Genomic DNA, 22,387 nt, shown 5'->3' with positions numbered 1-22,387 from the left:
CAGAGAGAATATAAATTTGATCTGACGCCTGTCATAAGCAGTTAGGATCACAGCAGTGGCATGACAAATTACCCACCACTGAAACAACACTTGGGGGGAGAGAGCCACATGACAACATGTTAGCCTTGTACCAGTGCTCTCTGTACACATGCCTTTACACCTCAGTGCTACAGCTCACCTCATGCCAGCCCTGCTCCTTTACAAAGAATATAACTGCAAGCTAAACCCAAGGTGGACCTCTGTGAAAAGAAATCTGCTGTCTGTGGTCAGAGTCCGCATTTTTGAAAATGCTATTTGTGCATCACCTTTTGAACTGCACATACGCTGCATGTACAGCTCAGGTGATCGCCCTCATAACGCATTCAGTTAGAAATATCACCAAGCAGCTCGACTCAACTCCAGAAGAAAGATGTGATATGTGGATTGGAGGCACTTTGTTAGTTACTGGGTTGTTGTTGTCTCAGCGACAATCCAAATAACTGGGTCTGAGCCTCAGGCAAGCATACGTCTGGATCCGGGACAGCTGGCTAAATTTGACAGAGCCTGCCACTCAGCGACAACCCCCTGTCCCCTGTCACAGCCACTCGACAAAACCCGACGACACTGCCAGGAAACATTACACACAGCAAGGCGTAGCTGCTCCCCCTGCATCAGAGGAAATGATGTGCTTTCCAAATGCAGAGGGAAAGGAAATTAGCAGATATTAACTATCTTCTGTGAAAATGGACTTAATAAATCCAATTTATCTCATGATTACTTGTGTAGTTTTGACTTCTACAACATGCGCTAATATGAAGATGTGGACACACAAAGATGTAAAGCAAATAGGCTTGTAGGCAAATGCAAACACTGCAACACTCGTAGAAGTACATGCTTGCGGCTGCTTCTTAAACTCTTGGACAGTGTGAGCGTATTGGCACTGCTGCCCTCCCCTTCAGCACAGTTGCTGAGGGGAAATGAAAACTCCACCTAATCTCAAGCCGTGTTTATGGCCGTGAAAGATAATAGGAAGTGACAACTCCTCACGCTGGAAACACCTTCTCACTTTCCCCTCTATTCGGTCTTGTAGTCCATTCACTGTGTGTAACACTGTCTACACTTGAGCCAACAAAGAGAACAGAAGAAGAGAGAGAGAAATAGTGTGTGTGTGTGTGTAGGAAAAATTTTACAGGCATCTTTTACATAACTACCTGTCTGTGTTTTCCCCAGATGTAAATGTAACGGTCACGCCAGCGAGTGTATCGAGGGGGAACAGGGGAGTCTGGTCTGCGCCTGCCAACATCACACAGAAGGAGATGACTGCCAGAGATGTCACCCCTTTTACCAGGATAGACCCTGGTCCAGGGCCACCGGGGACTCAGCCAACGAGTGTTTAAGTGAGTAGCCTGCTTCTGGTCTGCTGTCACAAAACCACCGGGTGCAGCCTACTGCAAAATCGTCAGGCTAGTGTTGAATTAAAGTGGCAAGCTCAGGCTTGTCAAAGGTCCTATAAAATCCATCAGTGAACCTTACATCAGTCTCCAATATTTCTTGAAATTGTGATTTCCTCTCATGCAGCTTTGGCATTTGCTGCATGAGTGAGCAGATCCATCACTTTGGAAAAAAAAGAAAAATTACAGTCTGACAGTCAGTGTGGCAATCAAGTGCTCACAGGAGTCGAACTTGGTTGATTCTCATTATGCTGTAAAATGAATGCTATTTATGCTTTTTGCTGAACTCGGCTTCATACAGCATTTATCTCCCATCACATCTCCATTATCATGTTTTGAGCAAGAACAAAAAAATTATTAAATTAGTTTTGCTGCAAAAAAAATTTGTAAAGCCTGTAAGCATTGGCCCCTCGGAGGATATACTTAAATCAGTTTCTTCAGCTTCCTTTTTATACAGATTTTTGTATGTGTGAATATGCGTGCTGTGTTTGTAAGCACATATGTTTCCAGGAATCCCAGATTCAGAGCTTCTGTATGTATGAATTAGCACGAGTATTATCCTGTTTGGCTCATCACGCTGTGCGCTTTTACCGAATGCTGTCGAGGATGAATTGTAATTGACGGAGGGATAAAAATCATAAAGGAGAGGAGCTCATAAATTGCATTTGTTTTTGTTTTTTTCTGAATTCTGTTAAGCAGCAAGCTTGTTTTAATTACTCTTACTCTTGGTTCCAAGCAGATGGTGTTTTAAATAGAGTACTGCACCCAGCTTAATCAATGCAGTATATTAATAAATAAACACACGCCATATGAAAGAGATGCAGAATGTGGAAACGAAATAATGAATGCTCAGTGTAATTGCACATCTCTATCCGGCACAGAACTCATTTTGCTTCAGTTTGCCCCACCAACCTTTAATATTTCAGTGTCAGGCCACCATAATATTCTTTCTGCGTGTGGGCAAAACATTTTGACAAAGGACGTGCTCTTATCTGCTGGCGGTTATGATTAGCAAAATCTGCTCCAAGATAATTAAATACACTAAATACACCAAGTGGCGAAACATAAACTAAATGAAAACTTTGCATATCATTCTCAACATAAATGTGCGAAACTTATAAACAGTACAAGTTGTTTTCATGTTTCTGGACAAAATGAGATCATAGTGTATATTTTCTGGCACTTGACAATTGTGTCCCATCCTGTAGTCAGAAAGGTGTCACAACATCACAAAGTGAGGGATTAAAAACCCAAAGTGATTTTGGATTTTATTTTGCATTTAGACAGTTTGATAAATCATTTAAGGCCTAGAGGATAACAACCTTCTAAACAAAGTATCACCTAAACAACTGAAGAAAATAAAGATTTTCATCAGTGAAAACGTGTCTTCAGAATTTGACCTATCACAAAATGTACTTCATTTGGCATTTTTGAGGCAATAATTAATCTTTCATATTGTGTCTCCAATTCTAAAATAGTTTATTTGGCTTACACGTGCTGTTATTCCACCCATGTTTGTTACTACCAAGAGGTGACACAACACAAGGTGACCTCACCCCTCTACTTGCTATTTATGGGAGAGATGTCTTCATTTGAACGAATACAAGCTGACCTGTCAGAGGACTAAGGTGTGAAACATTTGTGGGCTTCAGAGACCCTTAGTTATACCTGATATCACGCTGGGGGAGCAGCAGCAGCAGCAGCAGCGCCTCCATTTGCAGTGTGAGACTGCCTTGGCTGCTTGTAATTTTAGACCAGCCTGAAATAAGGTGGAAGGGATGAGGTGCATTTTCAGAATATAGAAAGCAGGGCTAAAAGGGAACACGATCTCTGGCTTTTCAGGAACTGAGAGAAACAGGGAAAGAAAAGTTGTGTAAGGCTTTAATTTTAGGAAATAAGTTAATTTGCTGAACTACAATACATTTGATATGTGCGCTGTTTTTAACTGTTGATGTATTTGCTTATGTTTGCTGTTTATAAAGCTGATAGTGGATCCATCTATCATGTTACACTGTAGCGCTTGTGTGCCCATATGATGTGCATGTGTTAGGTTTCAGGTTTTGACCCAATAAATCCATAAAAAGTCATAAAAAATTAACACGGTTAACGTAGATTGTGAATCAGGCCTTTTGGTCCAACATCAGTGTGTGACCTCACAAATGCTCTGCTGCATGAATGAGCACAAATTCCCACAGAAACACGCCAACATGTTGTGGAAAGCCTTCACAGAAGAGTGGAAGCTGTTAGAGCTGCAAAGCTGTCTGTGTGTTTACAGTGTGATATCATTAAAATCCTTGTTGGGGTAATGGTCAGGTGTCCCAATACTTCTGTCCATATAGCTTGCATTCAGTGTAGAAATATTTGTTACCAGACTGTCCTTCCAAGAAAAGCGACAGCATCAGTTCACACAAGTGCCCCTAAACCAAATCTGTTTGCAATTAAGTGACAAAGTTTATGACAGGAACAAGTCAAGTGACGTTGAGGACAAAATAAGTCTTTACCACAAGAGACCTCCATTTGTTTCCCATTTACAACTGACAGTCAGTTGTTGTTCTGTCACACCCCTGAGTATCTCATCCAGACATGTAAGGTCCCCTTTAGTGCCTGTGGTTGACTTGCAAAGGCTAAATTTAAGTTTGCACATTTTGTACATCTTCAGTATGGAGGAGATAACATTTTTCACGCAGCGACAACGCTTGACGCCAAACCAGAACAGAGCCTGACAGAGATATAGTTATGTATGTGGTGCATTCATGCAAATAAGAGGCAGCACTTTATTCATAAACACGTCGCAACATCAAGTCCAATAACCGTGGCCCTGAAAAGACATGTTGAGAGGTGGCGGTAATTCAAAACACGTGCAGTGCAATTATGCTGGCTATTTACAATGGCTGCTATTGCCGCGGATACAAACCGGCAATTTCCAGCAAATCTGGCAAAAAATGTCAAGTGTCTTTTTCAGGCGATATATTAGCAAATAATCTTTTAGTGGGGAGAATAATCTGTAACAGACTTGTGACCTTTTGGTGCTTAGAAAACCATAGAACCCAAAAATAAGACGATAATTAAGATAAAAGGTGAACTTTACAAAATAAACACACAAGTGACAAACAGTTAATTAACTATTTATTTTACACACTGGTGCCTCGTTAACTTATAAATCCTCTTTATCGTGCTCCTCCGGCAATGTGCGCAGTTAAAACTACCTGCGAGGATTTGAAACTTACTACTCACATGTATTGTTATGTCTCCATTTCAAATAATTAACTTGCAGTCTCATATCACATACAGGCTCCCTGGGAAATCCAATTACGACATTGTTTATAAAACGTGTGTTTATCTCAGTCAGTGCAGTATGTGTCTGGCTACTTGTACATGCGTGCAAACGATACGGATCAAGCGTCACATTTCTCAAAGATTAAGATAAAACCGTGCAGCCAGTGGCAGTGTGTATCAGCAAGACTGCCTGAAATCCTGCAGAACGAGCACAGCAATTCAAACGCACTGAAGTAACCCCGGTGACCCGTGATGGAGTGTGTCAGTGTGATGTTTTGGTCAATCAGGCAAATTTGCTTGATCCAACCACATACAATCACACAATGACGACCTGCCTTAAAGGTTCAGTACAGCATGTCTCCGTAATAATTTACTAAATACCAACTGATAGCAACATTTCTTTCATCATACATACGAGTTAAGTTATTTTGGTGTTAATTCTTAAACCAACATCTCATATATCTTATCACATATCCTGGCCAGTAAAATCAACCACATTATCATTTGCAGTTTTTGTAGTTCAAGATATTTATTTAGCAGGCAGAAATCCTCCAGTTTGGAACTTCTTTGAAAGAGCAAAAGGCGGAAAATATTGTGACAATCATGTGTGATTATTACAGCAATCTTTGCTACTCTTATTGTGTGAGGAGTAGCAGCAGGTGGTAAATGGAAGCTCTGGCTTGTTATGGGACTGTTTCAGCGTTTTGTGAACGTGTTCTGTGTTTTTATTTTTAAAGGTAGGATTACTTTTATTCTCTTTTTTCCTGGCTATTTGCTTTGTGTTCTTCAAATAGGTTTGGAGAAATGTACTCAGGGTTGTGCTAAGAGTTTGTTGTCTGTGTGTGTTTGCATGTGTGTGTGTGTTGATATCTGAGGTGCAATAGGATGTCATTCTCATCAAGATGCTCCCCCTCTGAGACTGAAATCATTTACAGCCCGAGCAGGTTGCTGTGGATCTTCATAATTTCCTTTGTTTGTCTGATGTTGTCATCGGCTTAGCCTGAGGCAGTTCCAGTAGGGAGACTTTATAAATCCTTTTTTGCTGCTGATTTAAGGATGAAGGCTGCAGCTGTAGCTGGGCGACTGTGATCATTTTCTTGAATATCAATAGTACAATCAGATAGTTATCATCGAGCTATCATATTTTCTTATGTTTGCCTCATGAACTGATATTCTAATTAAAGAAATCTGAAATATCAATTCCCAGACATGTGAATCCCCGGTTTGGCTTCAGGATGCTAAAAACTTCACAGTACGTATCACCGGCGTCCTTGAGGTCTCAGTCTGCTGAGTCCACTGCAGCAGAGACATTTGGATTCAGCCTCAGGGTTTCAACATAATTCCTTTTCCATCCAAAGCAATTCGTCTGCACCTCCATCGACTGTCACCCAATGAAGCTCTAAAGGCAGGTCACACTGATCAGGTACACACTGAGCCTGACAAACATTTGCAATTTTCATTAAACCGTCACAGTAACAGTCTGGTCTGTTTTGCTTTGAACAAAAAGCCATCTCTTCCTTGCCAATTTCGTGCAGAAGTATTCACCACTTAATTGTTTTGCTAGACACAATTAGCGTATTATGCACTTTGAGCTACAATTGTAACAGCGTGGCTTCCTTCTTATACTGAACATTTAACAGCCGCTCAAATTGACCTCCCTGTCTGTTTTCTGTCCCCCAATTGATGCAGAAACTCTTGTGAAATATACTGAAAACAGTTCATTTTCCAATCTAAAAGTATTTCCAATATTTTCACCTCCCCTTCAGTCCCATCCACACCCAAACGTTCTTCAGTACAGAAGAGCACAGTATGCAGCCTATACAGATCATCTGCTGCATGTCCACCTCAGAATGTGTCATGAGCAGTGTGATGTGACTCTGAAATCTCCAGTTTTCCTTACAAAATGTAATCTGACTCCCATCAACTTCCTTCCACCTAATTTTCTACTGAGTCCATTCCGCCTCAGCTGTCACATGGTTGCGTTCTCACGATCCGCGATACGATTTCACTCCATGTAGTGGAGCGTGGCAAAGTGTTGTGTAAACTCAACAAGCCACAAGAAGTCAGGACATGATGAGCTACATGAAAATCCCAAATGGTCTGCACTTACACCTTAGCAGACAAAGCTCTCATTCATGGACAACCGACTGTACGCCCTGTGCCACAACTGACCGATAATATCTATTTATGTAAACATAACAAACCTGATGTATTTTTGGTAGTTGAATTAATGAGTTGGGACTTGGACTCTCTGTAATACACAGCTGTGAGAGAGGAAAATAAAAAGCAGTAAACTGTAGTAAAAAACTATGTTATTTGAACACTTTCTCTTTATGCTAAAAGAAACTGTGCATGTAATCATATTTTTTGTGTTAACTGTTTCCTACCTCCCTAGTATAAAATAATGATAAAACAAACTGTTCACTGCGTTTTGTCACAGTAGTGACCCTTGGCCTTCTAATTTGAAAAATCTTACTGCACAGTCTATAGAGCTGAGGTTTAATGAAGCTCACGTTAGATGAGTGGATCAATGCTTTCATGTCAGACGAATATTAAGATCGAGCCAGCGGTCAGTTAGCTTAGTTTAAATGATGAGAAAACAACAACAACAACAACAATTCCCTGCGAGATCAATAAAGTTCTTATCTTATCTTTAAGTTAGACTGACTGTCCAAAAAATACACCTACCAGCACCTTCATCCCTAACTAATTAACACATAATTATTTATATATGCTTGTTTAATCTGTACATAGTAAAATATGAAACCACAAGTTGTAGTTTTATGGATGTAGACAGAGCCAGACAAACTGTTTCCCCCTGCTTCCTGTCTTCATGCTAAAATAAACTAAAATAAACTGTAGCTTCAGACACGAGAATAATATTGATGATTTCATCAAAGTCTTGCCAAGAAAGCAAATATAAAACACACTAATGACTCTTTGATGTGAAAAAAATGCCAAAGATTTGAACATAAATGATTTACATGTCCCAAATTGTACTGCTGCAGACTGCCCTCATTATGTATCCTCGCACTTTTGGAATAAGTGGAGAGTTGGTCGAGAGACCTGATCACTTCTCTGGTGTGGTAAACCACGTTGTTCCACAATGAACAAAATTGCTTTTTTGTAAGATGTCTTATCAGATTTTTTCATCTTAACCTAACAACAAAGGTAACAGGCACAATACTGCGTGTGGGTTAGATGCAGGTCTGATTTGCACTAAAGGTCGTACAGATATGAATGCAGCATGATCCCTCATGGGCTGGTTTCTTATCACTGCTGGTGTTCTACTCTCTCGGTCGGTGCGACATCTCATTCGTCCAGCAAATTAGATGTAAAAATGAGAAATTACTGTGCCTGGAGGGATTGTGGTCCCTCTCTGCAATGCATCCTGCAACAGTGGGAAATTATTCCCAGAAAGGGCAGAAGACAATAAGATGGTGAACTGCATCACATCTCATACAGGTGAGGTTAAAAAAGAATTTGCAATGTAGTAGCTGATTTCCGGTGTTTTTAATATGATCAAACATCTTATAGCACTCAGGTTGATGCTGGCTTAAGTTAACCACCAGCATGTTTGTTGTCAAAAGGATGATGACTGCGAACAAGTTTGAAATCAAGCCTGATATTACAACATAGTCCCACTATAGCATACTGCACTGAAAATTTACTCAGAGCTGCAAGGGGGCTGTTAAAAGCACTTGAGACAAAGAAGAGCATTGCTTTCACTTTGTGTCCAGGCTAATCTCTATGACACAAAGCTCCGAGGAGCAATGTGAGGGCAACATCCACGCTATATGGGCACGATATGCAAATCAAAGAGTCCTCGGAAGCCCTCAGCAGGAGTCTAAGTGCTGCAGGGCCGGCCTCTCAAGAGAGGTTATATATGTAATCTCATAGTCCCTGAAGGCACTGGGTCATCTCGTTTTCCATAATGCAGAAAGTTTTCTGCAGTGGAGATATCCCCTTACAGTAAAGTTGCACAAAATCCAAGAGAAGAGTGATGCAGATACGTTAGGACAGGGGCCGTTCTTTGGTTTCCTGACTCACTGGACACTGTTATCGAACAGACTTCGTGTCCAATATATGTAGTACAATTTGTACCAGTCTGTTCGCATATCTCCTAAACACAACATTAAAAACATTACTGATACCAAATGCATTACAAGGGAAAAGTAATTCCTGTGGCAAGAATATTTCAAATGGACAAAGTGCCACCTATTTGTACCACATGCAAGTCACGGGGAGCTAGAAAAACTACTTTAAGTGATTTCCTCTGCCAAACTGAATATCAGCTCTGCTCGTATCAGTTTTCATTTCGCATACACCACCTTTAAAGTGTTGTTGTCCACAAACGTGCTGCAGCATTTTAACATGCTTATTATTATGCATTTAATAGTCTGAAGAATTTTAATTCAATATAGGAGGCTGGCAGGGTCAATATGGCATGAACATCAAAGAAAAAATACCCATAGTCATATAAAACACAGCTGAGAATGATCCAAAATTATTCAAGTCATGTATCTACTTTCACTGCAGAGAGCCTAATATACAAATAAAAACAGTAAAAGCAAAAGCTAATTAAAAAAGAGATTCTGAAACAGGAACAGCAAGTAATTAGAACATTAACAAAAATACTTTTGAATTTGATGAGAGGGATGGGAAGCCAGATGTTCAGTTTGCCCTGAAGCTCATTTTCAGGATGGAGAACCTTAATTTAACAAACTAATTTTCCTCGATTCAGTTTGACTGATATTGATAGACCTGATAATTGTAAACTTGATTATTCATTTTCAAAATAAAACGATAATGTCCTTTTAACATACTTAACAATAATAAATGATAATTAGAATTCATTCAGCATTTGAGGACATTCTCCCCATATAAAGCAGTATACATCATGAATTACATCACATTTTATGAGAAACTGTCAGAGTCAACATGAATTTGTACCACTAAAGCAAATGCAACAGAGGCCCAGGCTCTTGCTGACAGTCCTGCCACCTGGCTATCTGTTGGCCTGACCGGCAGTGGCAGCACCACTAGCTGGCACAACAAAGACAGAGTGGATGGGAGCTGACAAGCAGTGCCGGCTGGACGTATTTGTGCTGTAGTTGGCCACCAGTGCCAATCAGAGCTGAGTCACGCTGCGGCGACTTTCTTTGTGGATTGTCAGTTTTTGTCAGATTCTGTTGCCCCGTGAGCAGAAACGGCGTAGATGTGATAACGAGCGACTCGGCATTTCTTAAAAGATGCATGTTGTGTTCAAAAGGCCACTTTTAAACCAAGCCAGTGGTTCCCACAGGGTCTTTTCATTCCATTCATCAACAATGCAAATCCGGGATGGAGGCTTAAATCTGTTCTGTAGGGGGTTGGTTGGTTTTAACAGCCACAACTGTAAAACTGTTTAACAAGTTATTTGGATAATTATTGAATTACTCATAACTTATCGCCCACAGAAGAAGCATCACTGAACAGCCAAAGTCATTTATTCCATACATCACTTGCCTTGACTCACATCCTTTAAACAACTCCAAAGCCTCCACACACGCGCGTCTCATCTACTGTAACACATCTAGGAATAGAAAATGAGACATTGACATTTAACAAGCAACAGCTCAGCTCAGCTCCGGTGACCACAGGCAGCCCTTCAGAAGTCCTGTCCTCACTGTGAACATGTGGGGTTCACACACCCTCCTGCTGGATGTGTAAAAAGAAAAAAAAAGCGTGTGATTGGTGTGTTTCTGTCACTGTGCCCTGCAGCCAAGAAATTCATTAACGCCAGTTTGACCAACATGATGTCCATCTTGTTACAAGTCAAACTTATGTTTGCTACAGATGAGTCTTAGTACAAAGAGTCTGATCATGCACACTCTGTTTCATTCACTCATAATAACTTAATGAATGTAACACTAACTACAGTCTAATGAAACACCAAACTTTTTATTAAATCTCTTTCAAGTTTCTCCGCAGTCAGTCCCAAGTTTGTACCTCGTTCAGCTCTGAAGCAACAGGCGATTTTTGCAAATCTTTGAAATGGGGTGAACACTGCAGAGACTTCTTATTAACAGGAAGGAATAATCATGTGGTTATTGCAGGCACAACAGAGAGCTTGGTTCATAATAAAATGGGCAATTTCACCTAAATCCCCCCTCAGGGTAAGTGGTGAACTAAGGAGGGATTTGATGTGAGGGGTATGAGAGCTGTGATGGTGCGTTATCAGTTGAGTAATTTGCTCTTGTATAAACATGAATTACTGTTATCTAAGTGCCCCCTGACAGCCGATTGGCTCCTCATTAGGCCTGTGTGAAATGAGATTAGCAACGAGCCTCTAAATTATGATCCAATCCCAGAACACATAATCTCTCACACATATATCCCCCCTCCGTCTATTTCTGTCGCCTCTCGTTTTGTCTTGTTGCCTCTCGCGTCTGCTGTTTCCTGGTTCGTCACGTGTCTCCTCACCTGACCTCTTGCTCTTTCTCTCTCTCGCTTTATTTCCCTGGCTCGCAGAGTGTAACTGCAGTGGGAGGTCGGATGACTGCGTGTTTGACATGGAGCAGTACCGCAGCACTGGCAGTGGGGGGCGCTGTGTGAGCTGCAGAGACAACACTGATGGACCCCACTGTGAGCGCTGCAGAGAGAACCACTACAGGAAAACTGCTGAGGAGCCCTGCCTACCCTGCAACTGCAATATTAATGGTAAACTACAGATGGAAAACCAGTAAATGTTTTAACAATAACTTAAAAGCCTTCATTATAATCCATGCAAATATCATTACTCACTATTTTTGTTTTCTCTGCCATGAAAAAATGTAATTATGGTTAAATTGGATTGCTGTATTGGCACAACAAGGCACCATAAGCAAGATTTAGCTACAGACAAAAAAGAGTCATGGGATTAATTGTTGCAAATTTTATGGCCAAATGATTTTAAATCATTAATAAGGCTACATTAATATTTATTATTACTATTGACTACTCAACTGCCAAACCTTGCTTGGAGTAGAATCTTTTCTGATTCATAATTTATACAGTTTTGTTCATCTCATGTCTTGCACATCTCATCAGATTTACTCTTCCCTCAGCTTCCCAAATGACCATTACAGAAATCCATGACTTTACTCAGCTGTTGTAAATTGATTGAGTCAACCCGCTGAATGCTATCAATGAAGAGTCTCTGTGGTCTTTAAACACAGTCTATTTTTAGGTGGAGGGACATTAAATGTTTGGACTCTTAATTACACCGTCATTGGAGTAAAGAGAGAGAACCAGAGGGAGGAATGAACAAATACATCAGCTGTCTCTTCTTCTGCTTTTCGTGAACAGTGCAAGGTGATTGCACAGAGCTGTTGGAGTCCATTATATTGATAAAAGGTTATAGCAGACTCCATCAGGCTTCCTCTTCTCCCATGTCCACAATGCCCCAGCTGGTCTTTTTTCTCCATTAACTAAAACTACATCAGCTACAGGGTGCTTGCAAGGTTATATCCTGCTCTTGCAAGCTCATCTCTGGGGTTTTGGAACAAGAATTCAATAACAAGTATTCAGTTATCTGTGTTATGACAAATCACTGATGATATATTGATCCAAGTAATTTACCAATAATCTTTGGGGATTCTAAGTGTTATTTTCCCGCTGTTTTCCTGAAAAACGGCTCCCCCTTTTGTCCTCATTCTGTCTGTGTGCCCTTTCTATTCTCTGTTCTTTTTTCCCTTCCTACACGATCCATCTGCTGTACCTCCCAGGTTCAGTGAGTCTGCAGTGTGATGTAGAGGGAAGGTGTGCGTGTCGGGCTGGCGTGACAGGGGAGAAGTGCAACACGTGTCAGCCCGGCTTTCATTCGCTTGGCCCTGGTGGCTGCAGGTGAGCAACACGTGTAGACATACACACAGATGCACAGGCAAACCGAGAGTCATGAAAACAAAACAAATATTAAGAGGATAACTTACAGAGGTGATTAAAAAAAAATATAGGCCTTTAAATAGAGAAGAGGTTAACATAAATAAACTGGTGAGAGAGACGCAGACGTAATAAATCTTTCCTGTTTTGCATACCATCCAACATCCCCGAGCCTGAATTTATCAAACTACAAAGCAGCTGTAAACAAGAGGATTCTCATTTCTCTATGTGACACCACTGTGAATTAGTGACCTTCTTATCAGAGAGCACCACATTGTGCCAAATACAGTATCCAACTGCTAACAACCGCCAAGCAAGCCGGCCCAGAGCGCTGCAGTTTTTTCACACGGAAACATGAAATGGGGAATCGTATCCGACATTCAGTTTAGTCAAGATCTCAACAAATATTTCAGTCAAGTTCAGAGCAGGGGATTTTGAGGACATTTCATCCCTGTGAGTCTTCTGTATCATTTCCTTGCTTAAAGAGCATGTATCAAAAAATTCATAAAAATTCTCTTATGTGCATCTGATGTACAACTACCACATTAAAATCCTCTAAATGCACCTGCTCCTTCTCCCTCATTTAAAATTACAGAAGATGCAAATATGAAAAGCTTTTTAAATTCACAAGTTTAACTGCTGGACACAACATCTCTCCTACTGCACTATAAAGTCAGTCCTCAGCGTATGAGCGCTGGGGGCTTCAAGTTTCCACATCACACTTGTGCTTGTTGAGTACTGGACCAGGATTGGCTACCAAAAACTATTTGTGATGTCACAAATCATGCTAGTAGGCTCCGCCTCTTAAAAATTATATTTTCAGTGAGCACAGAGAAAACCTCCGTTCTGTCTGATAAGCCGTGTTAGTGCTCTAATCCAGTGTTGAAAACCTATGGCAAATATCCAGTGTCGTGGTGACCAGAGAGCCCAAGAATAGACGCTGAACTAGACAGAGTCTCTGCAAACTATTGCCATGAATTCCCTCTGGCTGCACATGAGCAGTGTTTTGTTTGGTCAGCCGGCCAACCGGAGCAGGGAAGAAGAACCTCAGAACCAAGCCAGAGAACACTCGGCCTCCTCCATCTGTTAGCACGGTGACAGAATCCAGTCTCGCTTCCTTCACAAACTTCAGAGAAGTTTAACCAAGGAGAAACTGCCCCGCTTTCCTCCGAAGACAGTTGCACACATAATTCTTTTACATCTACGCAAGGTCAGTGCAGTTTTGCACAACAACATCCCATGTTAATCTGGTTTCAGTGGAACATCTGTTCTCCCTTTTTACTGTCGCAGACTGTTATTAGGAGGTTATTTGTAGATCATTCATAATTCTGCATTGCAATTATCAGTGTTTCACTTCATTTATGACAATGCATTATTTAGCTTACAGTCAATAAATGCTTCCATTTGGTGTTTTGTTGCAGAGACAAGCTAATCACTGGTTGTAAGAAAGATCTCACAATTGTCAGACCGATGGCTGATCACAATGATTCTTATTAATTGAGGTGGAGCCCTGAATAGGAACCAAATGAATGCCTCTTTTGAAATATTGTTTTTCTGTATTTGCTCTGACTTTGACGGTTTCAGCATGCCACAAGAATGTGGTTATAATTTAATTCAAGTCAGAGTCGCTTTCATTCCTGACATATGAAACTGATTCATCTCTGAGTCTTTGCACGCTCTGCTTTTTGCTGCAGCTTGGAGATGCACTGACCTGCCGCGTGAAAAGCACAGTCCAACTTTTTCTCTCTTACTGAGAATGTGTGCATGTGAGGCTGCATGTAAATGTATATGCTGGTGCATGTGTGTGAGTGTGTGCATGTGAGAAATATGCAGTATTGCAGTATTTATATTCATAAGAAATCTATCCTACTCCCCCGCCCCCCCAAACACACACACACACATGCCAAGGGAGTGTTAAGTTGTGATGAAGCTGAACTGCATGTCTGTGACTCTTTGGTGTTAATGTACCGCTTTACAGTGGATATTGTGACAACAGCCAGTGGACTAATTGTTAAATAGAAAAATGGAAATGCATGTTTAGTTTTTTGAAGAACAGTAGTCTTGCGACTTTGAAACTCGTGCAGTAAATGTTTCTGTATGAACAATGGATCAAACAGCTATCTGTAATGTGAAAGGGGTCTCTCTTAGTAACCAGCCCACAGCGAATGACTAGACAAATTCCTCTTTGGGTTCAGTCTCATGGGTCAGGGGTGTTTCCAACCACAACAGGCAAAAAGCTCCAAAAACAAAAACTATAATATGCTTTATGTCCACCGCCAGACAGCAGATGGAGAAAGTTAGCAACTAACTGGTGAGCAAGGGGGGAACATTTAACAGCAAAAGAGGATATTAGCTTAAGATAAGGAACCACATTTCCTCCTCAGGCGCTAGAGCTAAACTCTGATCAAATATTGGACGTAGATCAGGCAGGACCTCCAAATGAATGCTGGTGTAGCTCCATACCTGGCGGAGGTGTGGAGAAATACTTAAAATGTCCGCTGCATGATCTTGAGGCTCAAGATGAAGGAGATTTTACTGAAAAACATTACTGATTGAGATCTAATTTATAACCCTTGAAACTAATTTCCTTTGAGTATTGTACATTTCGACTTTTTCACAAATTTATAAACAAAAAAAGTCTACAATAATATGAGAACTCATTCTTAGTTCACCAAGAATTATTCTCACAGCCAAAATTCTATTAATACTTGTGCTAGCATGGATGCACACGTGCCAGCATACATGCACACACACACACACACACACACACACACACACACACACTGCTGTCTCTCATTCATACAGCAAAATCAGGCTGTTGACAGGGTGAAGGTGTGAATCATGCAGACCACTGGACCAGAAACGAGTACGGACGGCTTGGCTTGCAGTAACTGAATTATTTGTAATGGAACCTCATTAAAAAACAGATTCTGTGTTACAATTCCAAACAAAAATAATCAATCAACTAAGGTGATCAAACAAATGGTGACCCAATCCAAGTCACCGCTAACCCATACTCTTTTATCAAGGTTGTTTCCAGAGCCTTCTAATATTTGTAGTATATTGTTTGCTAAGTGGAGCATCTTGGCGTTGATTATTTGTTACAAGAACATTTGTTGTGCTGACACAAGCACTCACAGGGTCGAGCCCCAAGACGAGCGTCCATGTTGTTGAAGTGTCCTTGAGCAAGACGCCCCACTGTTTCCAGGACTGCTGTTGTGTTGCCGACCATCTGTGATCTGGAAGTGGGACAGTCGAGGAGACAATCAGTGTGGAGTTATCACATTAAATCGTCCTGCACGTCTCTTGCTGTCTGTAGGCCGTGTGAGTGTGAGCCCAGCGGGAGTGTGGACCACTGCTCTCCTCTGGATGGACGTTGTCGTTGTAAAGCCAACGTGGAGGGACAGAGCTGCGACAGGTGCGTTAGAAGATTGCTGCTTATGATGCATGAGTGTGCACGTGATCTCTGGTTACCGTGGCAACTGTTAAGCTCCACCACAATAGAGCAACTGTAGCCGTTACTGACACTTCATCAGTTTAGGTTGAGAGTGTGGTATATATCAATGTCTGATCTTTAAAGTTATGATTTAAGGACAAGACATTTACATCCTGCTGGTGTGACCAAAAACTAAAATAAACTTTGCCTAAAAACCGCTTCAAGTTCTGTGACTATCCATCATTTTGACTGCTTGGACAGGCAACATGACGGTTACAACATGTCAATAACTGATCTCCGCTCTTCCCTGTCTGTTTCCGTCGTGTTCCTTGAGGATACAGGATCACACTGATAAACTCACTGTGACATTAGCAGTACACACAGCCCCGGGTCTCAAACTATTGAATAATTCTGTGCTCCCAGTTTGTTGACTGTTTTTCTGATTTCACAGATCGTTGAGCAGGCTCCTCTCCTGTGTAATGTGACTTGTGTCAGGGCTGATTTTAGCAAGGTTCCCGTTCCACCCCTATGCCAGCCAGTGTCTGTAGGTCATTGCTCAGGGTCCTCGCAGCTGAGCCCCATTCGATCGGTTCTTCCTTAACACTGCAGCATCTAGCACCGCCAGAACAAGTTAAAGAGATTAGTAAGAATTACTCTTGGGCAAGCTTGTGGTAAATAGCTGCAGTGAGGCAATATGTGTATGTTAATAAGTATTTATAGCGAGGGTGTGTGTGTGTGTGTGTGTGTGTGTTTGTGTGTGTTCCTGCAGATGCAAGCCAGGCTTTTTCAACTTGCAACAAGTGAACCCAGCAGGCTGCCAAGCGTGTTTCTGCCTTGGCCACTCGCTGGCCTGCTCCTCATCCAGTCAATATGCTGCTGTCAACATCAAGTCTGACTTCATGGAAGGTATTCTCTAAGACTCACGAAGCATCAGTGAGGTTCCCATATTTCATTGTGCATATTTATTGGTGAGTGTGTATTGTAGCGTCTAGTGTGTGTTGCTATGTTTCTTTGTGTATCAGCTTTATTGGGGTCTTTTTAACATGTGGCCAATCATTCACAGCTCTGGCCCTGAGAGCACAAGGCAGGGCAACTTTTAACATTCTGTCTGCATGAGTGAGATATGAAAATGTTCAGAGAATTATTTTTTATACCGTGCCTCTTGTGCATAGACACCCAGTGTTTATAATGTACAGGCTAACATAGCCTGACTCATGCAAAAACTTCAGTGACTCCTCCAAACTTTGTTTTGTAACTTGGTTTGTTTTTTCCTATGTCGCTTGCAGAGGTTTCAGAATTTGCTTGTGTTTCCTCCCATGGTTGTGTTTCTTGTATTTGCAGCATGCTTTTTGCAAATCCATGTGTTTTCTTTAGCTGTAGTTCTCAAGGTCACTGTACACTGTTACTTTTATTTCTCTGCTGGCCACAGATAAAATAAAACAATGTGAACACATGTAGTAAGAAGTCAAACATTAAATTCTTTGTGAATGCTAGTATTTGCCATATGTCAGAGAGAATAACTATGATTAATGTTTTGCCTTCTTTTGCCTCCAGATCACGACGGCTGGTCGGGAGAATTCTCTGGAGGGCAGGAGTACCCACTGCTGTGGAAGGAAGGTGAAGTCTACCTGCTGCCTCTTACTGAGGATGACATCGGTTTCTACAAAGCTCCTGGTGAGTCAGAACACAAAATAAGAGAGATTTGAGCTCATCCACCAGTACAGATTGTTACCTCAGGCTGGGTCAGATGGGTGGGTTACAATCCAGAGGAAGATTTTTTGCGTATTGTTGACGGTTATGTTATTAGATAATAAATCCTCCAGTTCTTGCTCTTCTACCAAATATGTAAATGATATTAGGGCTGGTAGAGCATCTGTAATAGCCATATCGTGTTCCTGTTGTTTCTTAGTGAGATTAATCAGGGTCTTTGGCAGCGGGTCATGCGGCAGCTATTCTGACACCATTTCCTGCAATCCGCTATCACAGCCATTAGAAGATAAGGGAATAAACTGGCCCAGCTACAGGACTTAGGGCCCATTTCTATCAGCCGCCCCAGCAGCAAAGGCCTGATGGAATTGGATGTCTTGGCCATGCTGGAGAAGCAACAAAGTGAAAATTGGCTTGGTTTCTTCTTGTCCTCACTAAGTCGGTTCCAGCCATCAACTCACAGCCCCTCCAGCCTCCATGCGGTCCACAGCCAGAAGCAAAACAGGAGCAATCCCATTAACTCCGCATCCTGGAGGTTTAATGCCCAATACGCGCAATCACAGCCAATGACTCCATTTGGAGGCGTCTTTTTTTAGAAAGATGAAATACTTAAAGCGGGATGTGACCAAGCCTGGTGGTCAGGCATAATTTGTAGAATTTCATGAGAGCGTTGATAAGTCACAACACAACAGCGTGTGCATGAGACCATAATGAATGCCTGCATGCTTTTCCATATATATGTGTAATTATAAATGCACATAGTTAATAGTGTTTTTAAGTTTCTTTCTTCTTCTATAATAAGTAGTAGGAGTCTCTGTAGGCCGCAACACACAGATTAGTGGCCCAACTGGCCGAGAGCAGCTTTGTGGCAGCCTGCTTATCTTCTTCGTGCAGTGCTTGTTTATGTTGTTTCTTCACATTATAAATGCAAAAATCTATTGCCTTGCCATCCCTATTAGTGATCTCATTTTCTCTCTTTTTTTTTTTTTGTAGTGGTGCATGTGTACAGTTACTTTAAAGATTAGACCAGAGTGGCAGTGGCTTTGGGAGCAGCTCTGGAATTCTGTCTCTCTCACCGCCTCTGTCGCTGCTCTTTTTACTTTTAATTTGTATTTGTGCTGAAATCCCTTCACTGTGTTCTTCAGCAAAGTGAGAGATAATTCTGAGTGACAACTCCACATAAAACATCATACAAAATGCATTTTCTGTGATTTTCCCACAAATGTATTTGTCACCATAGTTTGTCTTGGGCTTCAGCTGTCACACGAGGGACAGGATTCAATCATTGTTTTTTGGTTGTTTTATTTATTTATTTATTTTTAAAAAAAATTGAATTAGTGGGGAGGGAAAGAGGAGTGGGCAGCACGGTGGTGCAGTGGTTAGCACTGTCGCCTCATAGCAAGAGGGTTCCAGGTTCGAATCCCGGTCTGGGCCCTTCTATGTGGAGTTTGCATGTTCTCCCTGTGCCTGCGTGGGTTTTCTCCGGGTACTCCGGCTTCCTCCCACAATACCAAAAACATGCACATTAGGTTAATTGGCTACTCTGCATTGCCCCTAGGTGTGAGTGTGAGAGTGTGTGGTTGTCTGTCTTTGTGTGTTGGCCCTGCGATTGACTGGCGACCAGTCCAGGGTGAACCCCGCCTTCCCCGTGACCCTAAGATAAGATAAGATAAGCGGTATAGAAAATGGATGGATGGATGGAAAGAGGAGTGTGTGGGATCTGCGCAGCTTCAGCCGATGCTACAGAGCAACAGCAAAAGTCACAGATATTTTTTCAATAGTGACTGTAAGCAGGAGTTGTCAGACCAGACAGGGAGAGCTCGAAATAACACGAAAAAAAGAGAATTTCAGTTGAGTCTCACAATCAGCCCAGCATGGCACTTATGTCCTCGCTGTGCTCACCTCTTCATCCTTTCACCCTGATTGTCAAATGGCCGGTCCAATCAGGACATCAGAATTGCTCCTTTTTCACTCCATGAAAACATTTCATTTCTGTAAACTTTTCAGTTTGTCCTCTCTGTTATTTCCCTTCTGCTGCTAGTGTGTCAAGTGCCCGAGACATAATTGTATGTAGGTGGACATGTGTGAATGTGTGCGTGTGAGTGCACTTGGATACACAGTCTTCTTCTGAAGCATGTGAGCTGCCACTTGTCCTCCTCCTGATCCTGGACATCTGCTTGACAGTTGACACAGACTGAACACTTGAGCGCAGCTGCCAGGAACTATCATAGACAAGCATGAAGTACCTCCCTAAACAGTTGCTTTGACCTGCCTCCAACAACTGTGGTCACCACTTGAATCCGCTGGACGGTAACTGTGGCTCTCTTGGCTGAGCGGTTTTCATGCTGAAGGGGACATCGTCTAACATAAGTCCTTACAGCCATCTGTTGAGAAGCTTGCAATGTTGATCCATTTCATATCTGTGGCGCAGGCCAACCTGCTAAGCCTGAAGCAGCAGGGAGGCTGAAAGAAAAGAAGGAAGAAGAGGAAAAAAAAGATAGAATTTTAATGAAATAACCCTTTAGTAGAAGGCAAGAGAGCAGCATAGTTGCTCTTGTGTTCAGTGTTGAGGAATGGCAGAGAGAGAAAGAAGAGCAAAGATCCACGAGAGCAGCTCCAGGCTATCTGTCACTCTGACTCAAACTGCAGTTGCAGGTTAGAGCCTCACACAACATGAGTGCTACATGCGCCTAGAACTGCATGTAAGGCAGCCTGGTAGCTTGTCATCTGGAAACATAAGCGGAGTATAAAGGACATGAAGCTAAGGGAAATTAGGGAACTGAGAGACCAAGACAGGAAAAAGAGAGAACCAAAACTGTGAATAAAGGGCACAGAGAGAGAAGCAGATGGAAAGCCAGCTAACTAAAAAGGTGAAGGAGTGCTTGAGTGGGGGAGTAGAGATTTCAGCATGTTTGAAACAAACTCAGTTGTACAATGTTGTCTGACCACATCTAAAGGTGAAAGTGTTGATACCCACTGCACTCAAAGGCCAGCTGAAAACCTGCCATCATGGTCTCCTTCAGGCTGCACTCCCCTCTCCTGCCTCCCCAGTCTCCCTCCAAGAGCTACCTGAGAACTACCACATGAAATGCTCTGACCTATCAAATGTAAGCGCACATTCCCTGTAGATCACAATTTGGACTAGATGTTGCAATTTACAAGACAGGCCAAAACAACTGACATCATCTTGTAAGATCTTTCGTCTTAAGTTGTTTATGTCGCTTAAATCTTACTTTCTGGACCTTCCCACACATTGCAACACAATCACACCAACTAAGCCCTTGCATTTCTTTTTAATGCAATACTATTTTTGGTTTAAACATCCTACAAGTGAAAGGCTGACATTGACATTCCCTCATTGACACTTGTGTCAAATCTCTTAGACAGCTTTTGCGTGGGATGGACAAGAGCCCTCAGAGCTGATCTGTGTTCACAGGTTATCCCAGGTTTGCTCCACACTCCACTGTTATTTTCCCTGAAGAATACTAGTCAGATTTGTTTCTTAAAATAGTGCATCGTATTTCTGTGCTGAAACATAACTGTTGGTTGAATAGGATTATTCAGTGTCTATATGTTTGCATATGCATGTGTGCAGCATGTTGCTTTGAGATTCCCGTTGGATATGGACGAAACTTTCCTTTCATGCAATCACGTTTCAGGTCATGTATATTGTGCCTGCAGCCAGTGTACTTCAGTGTCAGACTGGGTGTTCGGACAGCGTAGGACCTGTTTGAAGGCTTAAAGTTTGTCCATCCAGCCCCTGCCCTCTGCATGGGTGTCAATGTTAACATCCTCAACTGGACCAGTGTTTTGTAGAGGGCAGCCTGGATTTAAGTGAAATTGAGTTGATTTAATTTGGTTGGAGCAAAATCTACGCCCCCCGATTGATTGTGAGCTCCTCCACCATTGCCCAAATGTTATATGGTGCATCTATCACCTGTTGTGATGGCGGCTTTATGTGTCCCAGGCAGAGCGTCAGTGGCAGCACAGTAAGTGGACTTCAGATCATTCTGACAGCCTCATAGAAACGAAAATAGAGAGTGTCACAGGTTGAAGCCTTGTTGTTTTATTTTTTTTTCATTCTATTTTTTGAAGCTGCATCTTGAAATACATACATCATTTATTTTGAGTGACCCGTGGCTGCAGCTATTATAGTAGCAACTGAACTGATATTTTTTTTCTAATAGGTTTGCCTCTCAGTTCCCACAGCACATCTTCACATAGCTTGTTTTGTCCAACAAAGAATCCAAATGTCCATTGATACAACAAAAAAAACAAAAGCTTCATACTGGAGAAGTTCAAACCAGAAACTGTTTGATATTTTTGGCTTAAGGAAGTTTAGGGAAATGGATTACACTTATTTGTTTTCTTATCAGAATGTGATGAGAAGACTGATACCACTCTTGTGTTTGTACACTGAATATGAAGCTGCAGTCCGGAGATGGTTAGTTTAGCTTAGCATTAAGACTGGGCCTGGGAAACAGTTAGCTTCTGTCCAACAGAATGGCTGTGTCCCTCCTGCTTCCAGTCTTCATGCCACTGCAACTTTTTAAATCACATGCTCAGACATAAGGGTGATATCGATCTTCTTATTCAGCTCTGAACAAGAAACAAAACAAGGCTGATTTCCAAAAAA

General features: G+C 41.8%; 1 protein-coding gene across 1 annotated transcript in view; it reads left to right on the top strand.

Annotated features, from left to right (window-relative positions):
- Positions 1–22,387, top strand: part of lamc3 (laminin, gamma 3) — an 86,178-nt gene that overhangs the window by 23,235 nt on the left and 40,556 nt on the right. The window contains exons 4-9 of the mRNA XM_046374681.1: positions 1,210–1,376; positions 11,220–11,408; positions 12,455–12,572; positions 15,928–16,026; positions 16,814–16,950; positions 17,599–17,718. Coding sequence (XP_046230637.1) covers positions 1,210–1,376; positions 11,220–11,408; positions 12,455–12,572; positions 15,928–16,026; positions 16,814–16,950; positions 17,599–17,718 — 830 coding nt within the window. The remainder of the gene's footprint in view (positions 1–1,209; positions 1,377–11,219; positions 11,409–12,454; positions 12,573–15,927; positions 16,027–16,813; positions 16,951–17,598; positions 17,719–22,387) is intronic.

This window comes from Scatophagus argus, chromosome 20, assembly GCF_020382885.2.
Source record: "Scatophagus argus isolate fScaArg1 chromosome 20, fScaArg1.pri, whole genome shotgun sequence".
Taxonomy (NCBI): Eukaryota; Metazoa; Chordata; class Actinopteri; family Scatophagidae; genus Scatophagus; species Scatophagus argus.
Note: the sequence above shows the minus strand (reverse complement) of the source record. Positions and strands in the feature narration are given on the sequence as shown.